General features: G+C 47.7%; 1 protein-coding gene across 1 annotated transcript; it reads left to right on the top strand.

Annotated features, from left to right (window-relative positions):
* Window positions 1–437: 437 nt before the first annotated feature.
* LOC136142092 (CXXC-type zinc finger protein 1-like) lies at window positions 438–3,754 on the top strand. The gene is made up of 8 exons (XM_065900156.1): window positions 438–629; window positions 756–919; window positions 1,300–1,507; window positions 1,609–1,719; window positions 2,043–2,092; window positions 2,308–2,404; window positions 3,358–3,510; window positions 3,608–3,754. Exons 1-8 carry the CDS (start codon window positions 438–440, stop codon window positions 3,752–3,754), a joined length of 1,122 nt encoding a protein of 373 aa, XP_065756228.1.
* Window positions 3,755–6,583: the final 2,829 nt, after the last annotated feature.

Genomic DNA, 6,583 nt, shown 5'->3' on the forward strand with positions numbered 1-6,583 from the left:
AGCCCATCCCCACCCACTTAGTGCTGACCCAGAGGCCTCCTTCCATCAGCACAGGAGTGCTACTTATAATCCCTGGTCTCTGGTGAATCTAGGACACAGGGTGGTTGGGGGAATGGAGCTGGTGCGAGGGTCTGCCCGTCAGTTCTTAACTGGGATACTCTCAGAGACTTTGCCATAGTCCCCCTGACAACTGCTCACTCGATCACACCTGCCTCAACTACAGAAGTCTGAGCTGTCCCAGAAGTACCAGGTGGGGGCAATGCCATCGGCAGTAAAGGAGGCCATACACCAGCTGTTGTCTGAAAAGGACCTGCCTCAGTACTGAAGCTTATACCAGGACTTTTATATACGAGATTCTTGACAGTCAAAGCCTGATGAGTGTATGGCAGGGCCCCTGCGTGGAAGGATAAGGACATTGAAGGCAGGGAGGCTCAGCAATGAAGAGAGAGGAGGCACGGAGTGTCCAGCGATCATTTAAGAAACAAATTGGGGAGACCTGTCAGCATTTTTCTAGCCTACAGCCCTGGATGAATGACACTGAGGACTTCCCATTCCTAGATTCTGCACTGCAGAAGCAGGCAATGGATACGAAGAAAAGGAAGAATTTGAAGAAAAAAGTGGAGTGGAAGGTGACAGAAATGGTGGAATGGGGGGCATGGAGGCAGAGGTTGGGGGCAGAATGCAAGGTAGTAGTACAGGGTTAGGGGGCTGACACTGATTCCCCTGCCCCTGCTTTGACCACTCTTGTGTCACAGAAGGAGAAGCAGCAGAAACTCATGGAAAAGTCAGAAGACCCAGAGCAGTCAGATGCCGAGCACCCAGCCTCACTGCGGCAGTGCCTGGGACCTGGCTGTGTGCACCCCACCCGGCCAGGCTCCAAGTACTGCTCGGACGACTGTGGCATGAAGCTGGCAGCTGAGTGAGTGCACCTGGAGGTTAAGCAACAGGGAATAAAGTAGGGCATGATCTATGCCAGCTGTAAGTCCATCTACCCCGCTACCTATGTATCCTCCACCACTCGTCCACTCACCCACCTGTCCATCCACCCTTACATCCACCGACCCGCTGAACCACCCATCCACGTTCTATCCACCAACCCACTCATTCACCCTCAACAGTCACTTACCCACCCAGCTGTCTAGCCATCCACCCAACCATCCACCATCCAAGCACGCATTCACCAACATTCACTCATCTACCATTCATTATCCTAAACATCCACCATTCGGTCACTCATCCATTTCTTCTTATTTTGATGTCCCCACATATGCATTCCATTCTTGCTGTCTCCCCTTCCAGCCGCATCTATGCGATCCTGCCCAAGCGCATCCAGCAGTGGCAGAAGAGCCCTTGCGTTGCTGAGGAGCATGGCAAGAAAATGCTCGAGCGCATCCACCGTGAACAGCAGGACACCCACACCCGCCTGAAGGACATAGAGTGCCATTTCCATGAACTTGAGGCCATCATTCAGCGTGGCAAGCAGCAGCCTGTGTGCAAAGATGAAGAGGTGAGTGGGAATGCGTGGGGTGGAGCAGAAAGGTGCCTGATATCTTGCCCTGCCGTCCCCACCCTGCACTGCTTTACTGGCCCTTCTACTGTCCTATGCAGAGTGACAAACGTGGCAGGAACAGCGTCAACCTGCAGATCTTCTGTGTCTCCTGCGGGCAACCCATCAAAATGCAGGTTGCCCTGCGCCACATGGAGCACTGCTTCGCCAAGGTTGGAGCATTGGCTGGGGGAAGATGGGGCAAGGATGTTTTTGGCTGGGTGGGGTCCATGAGGAGGGGGGCAGGTTTGGTGCCCGGGTATTTGTTGTAGAAGAGAATACAACACACATCCATGGCTCTACCCATTTGTGCTTTTCTTCCATCCCCAGTAAAGGGGCCAAGATTTGGGCATCAGCCACTGGTGAGGGGGGGACATGGCTGAGCAGACAGGAGCGTAGGGTCCACAGGGAGCAAATGTGTTGTTTGGGGCTTTTTCATGGGAGGTCACGCAGTGTGTGTCTATCGTTCCTCCCATGTGTACTCTTTTTTCCCCAGTATGAGCGCAAATCGCCCTTCACGTCCATGTACCCCACTCGCATTGAGGGGTGAGTGCGAGTGCTACTCAGGGTCAAAGGCACGATGTGGACGAGGTCAGGAGCAGGGTGGGCAAGATCAAGGGCAGGATGTGGGTAGGCTCAGAGACAGAGGTGGGCAGATTAGCGGCAGGGTGTAGGTGGGGTTGGGGACAAAGTGTGGGCAGGGCTCAGTGTGGGACCACCCTCCTCCTGACCCTTAGCACCTCACTTTCACCTGTCCCCAGAGCCACAAGGCTCTTCTGTGATGTTTACGACCCATGGAGTAAGAGCTACTGTAAGCGACTCCAGGTGCTATGCCCTGAGCACTCGAAGGACCCCAAGGTGAGACTTTTCTTTCTCTACCTCATCGCCCTCCATTCCTCCCCTTCTCCCTACCTGACCACCTTCCTCTCGTCCTCCAGTGCTTGATTGCCTCCTATTCCTTCTTCCTTCTGCGTGACTGCCTTCATTCCTCCTGACCAATCCCTATGTATCCCCTCCTCCTTTCCTGACCTCCCCTACATCCCCCTCCTCACTGCCCAATCACTTTCTAGTTTTACCTTTCTCTCTGCCTGTTTATTTATTCATAATCTCCTTGCCTGACCCCGCAGGCCAACATTTCTCTCTCCCTCTGCCTGACCAGCCTCCGTTCCTCTGCTCCTCACTGCACAACCATTCCCCATTCTTCCCTTCTCCTTGCTTGCTCATCTCCCTTCTTTTCCTAGCCCCTGCCTGACCACCCCACAATCCCCCCTCTCTCCCTGCATGGTTACCCTCAATTCCTCTCTTCTCACTTGCTGACTTCCTTCCATTCTTATTCTCCCTGCCTCACTTCCCCAATCGCCTTCTCACTGCTTGTCATCTCCTAAATCCCTTCTTCTTCCCTGTTTGATCAGTCCCCATCCCTTTCACCCTCCCAGCCTTATTCCTCACCTCCCCCATGCTTTACCAACCCTCATTCATCTACTTCTCCCTGTCAGACCTCCCCTCCATCCTTCCTCTCCTTCCTGTTTGATCTCTTTCTGTTCTTCCGTCCTTCCTGCCTGATCACCTCCATTCCTACATCCCTGCTTAACTTCTTCCTCCATTCTCCATGATTGATCATCCCCCTTTGGCCCCCTCTTCTTTACCTAATCACTGAATTCCTCTCTTCGCCCCTGCTAGGTCACCACTCCGCATTCCTCTCCTTCCTGCCTGCCTGCCCTCTCTTCCCCTCTTCCTTGCATCCTGCCTGCCTGATCACCCTCCATTTGCCACCCTTCACGTACCTCATCATCTTTCATTCTTCCCCACAGGTACCGGATGAAGAAGTGTGCGGTTGCCCACTAGTGAAAAACGTCTTTGAGCCCACCGATAATTTCTGTTGCCTCCCCAAACGCTTGTGCAGTCACCACTACTGCTGGGAGAAGCTGAGACGTGCCGAGGTGGACCTAGAGCGCGTGCGCATGGTACGTACGTTACATGGTACGTTACATGGTATGCCCCTTAGGGGCTGAGAGGCGGGATGGAATCCTAGAAGCCCCTTCTCATGCTTGCCCCCCACAGTTGCTCAAGCTGGAAGAGCTGGTTGAGCAGGAGCACAAGGTGCGCACAGCCATGAAGAATCGGGCAGGGCTGCTGGCCCTGATGCTTCATCAGACAATCCAGCATGACCCGCTCACCACTGACCTACGCTCCAGAGTAGACAGCTGAGCTCTGCTCAGCTGAGGTCCTGTACTCAACACCCTGTGCAAGGGAGACACTCTACGAATTCCTCACACACCTGTTGCTCTAATATATTTCTCAGGGCATCTCAGAGTTTCTCTGTGCTTCTCTGCTCCCCATTTAGTCTCCTGTCTCGGTCTACGCCTCCTTGAGGTGGGGTGGTCCTCAAAATCCCCCTCTTTCTGTCCGTTCCTGTATCCCCCGTCTCTTTCTTTCCTGAATCTGGGTGCGGTCAGGAGACCTGCCCTGCCCTCATCTCCCACCATCCTGAGTTTTGTTTAAAAACTTTAGAACAAGAGATTTTAATATCCTCTGGTGGCCCCTAAGCCGTTCTCTCTGGCCACAAACCCAATTCCGAACCTCCAGTGGTGGTGGGTGACAGTGCAGCTTTACTTGGGGGGTGGGCTACAGTGCACATTTGGGGGTGCCTGTGATGCCCACTGTGCTCGGTGCATCCTCTTCTGTCAACGGAGATGTGATCTTATGAAGGGAATGCCAGTGACTCTTGTTCTCCTAAGTCCCCCATCCCAGTCCATCAAATATGTAGTTGGCACCTGATTAGTGTACCTTGACCAACTTCTGTATAATTGTTAATATTCCCCAGGCCAGAGGTGCTGGGGAAACGTTGCAATGGAGGGAATAGGTGAGTGTGGGATAGTCCTCCTTGGTGATTCCACTTTGGGACACTGAGGAGAGTCCAGGGTGTCATAGCAATTATGTCCCTGCCCCCACCGACCTTGGTCCACCCTTTACCATACCACGAGGTCCCAGCCTTTTCTGTCAGCCTTGGCCCCTGCCAGTCGAGTCCTGGTCTATCTGTCTCCCCCGCAAACCTGCCCATCCTGTCCTGTCCTCCTCCTCCCACTACCCTGCTCTGGGTCTGCCCTTTCCAGCTGGCTCTGCCCATTTCAAGCCTATAGGGTTGCCGGAAGAGGACTGGGACCTCTGCCACATCTGCCTTTGCCAGCCCCAGCCAGGCCTCCTGTGCCAGTAGAGGTGTGTCAAGCAGTGCTGCCTGTGGGTACTGGTATGTCTCAAATGATGGACTTGAACTACTCTTCCTATTCTTTTTATATTCACGGGCCCCTTAGGGATATTTTCATTAATTTTCACTGTTATACTTTTCCCCGGGGACTCACATATTTCACCTAAATGTTTAAGTATGTTGCTCTAGACTTAAACCTCATATTCCACGATAACTAGTATATTAGTTCTCTAATGCACTATGTATCTGGTGCAATATCTCCTTTTTTATTACTAGTATTGTACTTTTTTTCTTTTAAACTTCATCAGATTTTCTAGGAGCTAAGCCATATAGTCAATTATTAGAAAGGCTTACCCTTTTGTTTTATTTATACTCCCTAAATTTATATTTATGTACTTTACTTAAGCTTTATGTACTTAAGCTTTTATTAATTGCCACCTTGATTTTTTTGTTTTGTGTTTCATTTTTCTATGTGTTTGCTTCATTTTGTTCTTTCTCTACCTTCTTGAGTCAAATTCCTAACGATTATTTTTTGGTTTCCCAGTCTTTTTTTTAATAGTAAAGGATTTGAGACTATACACTTTTTTCTAAATGTAGCTGTGTCTCATAAACTCTGGTATGAAAGGTGCAACTTCAGAATTGATTTCTCACTTTGATCCTAGCTATTGAGGAACGTTTCTTAGTTTCTAACTGGTTAAAGTAGTTTGGTTATCTTTTCTTTCTTTTTTTGTAATTATGGTTTTACTGTGATCAGAGAATGTAGCCTGTTGAATCTGAACTTGTAAACATTACTCAAGATTTTCTCTGTGGGCCAGATTACTCAACTGAATTTTGTAAAACTTTCATGGATATAAGAGAAGAAACTATATTCTCGGTTAGGTACAGATTACTCATTAGGACTTTTCAATCTAGTTTGAGGATTAACATTTCTTTACTCTGATTTTTTGTCTTTTTGTCTACTCCATCTGTTATATTATCAAAAGAGAGAATAAATGTTATATTTTAAAACAAATTTCTCCTTATAGTTCTGTTTTTGGCAGGGGGTGGGGGGATCCTAAAGTATATATCTTTGGCCATTTTTCACAATGCCACTATGTGTTTTCTTTGTTTTGCTTGTTGAGTCCTATTGACCTTGAATTTACTTTGGTAAGTACATCATCACTGCTGCTTTTATTTTGCTGCCACTAATCTGGTGTGTCTTTGCCTAAACCTTTATTTTGCATTTTCCTCTTTGTTTAAGATATACTTCTTTTAACTGCATATAAGAGTATTTTTTGCTCTAATCCCACATTTGTGTCTTGAGATTCAGTCCATTTAAATTTGTATAATGATGATAACCTTATTTTTTGTATTATATTATGCTTACTATCAATTTTACTACTTCCTAAATATAACTTTCATTCTTTTCTCCTTCCTAACACCTTTATGACATTTCTGTTCAGTTTTCTCCCCCCCCATACCTCATTAGTTTGGTAACTTTTATGTTTACTAATTGTCTGGTTATATATTTGGTCCTCTCTAACAGGCATGATTTATTTTTTTTCTATTATTTGATCAGAATATAATTAACCTTTCTTGGTAGAGAAAGATACTCTATCCTCCATATCTGCCTCATCAAGGTGAACAGTATTATTTCCGGATTATTCTAGAAACATTTAAACTGCTTTTATGAAGACTGTATTTTTCTTAGGTTAAGTCAATTCTGCTTCAAGAAAACTTACTTAACATTTTTATTCAAAGTCCCCAGTCACTTTATTTGTCATAATTTAACTATAGCTATATGAATGTGTACTTGAGGGTGTGTATTTTACCACAACAGTCATTGCTAACCA

Source organism: Phocoena phocoena, chromosome X (genome assembly GCF_963924675.1).
Source record: "Phocoena phocoena chromosome X, mPhoPho1.1, whole genome shotgun sequence".
Taxonomy (NCBI): domain Eukaryota; kingdom Metazoa; phylum Chordata; class Mammalia; order Artiodactyla; family Phocoenidae; genus Phocoena; species Phocoena phocoena.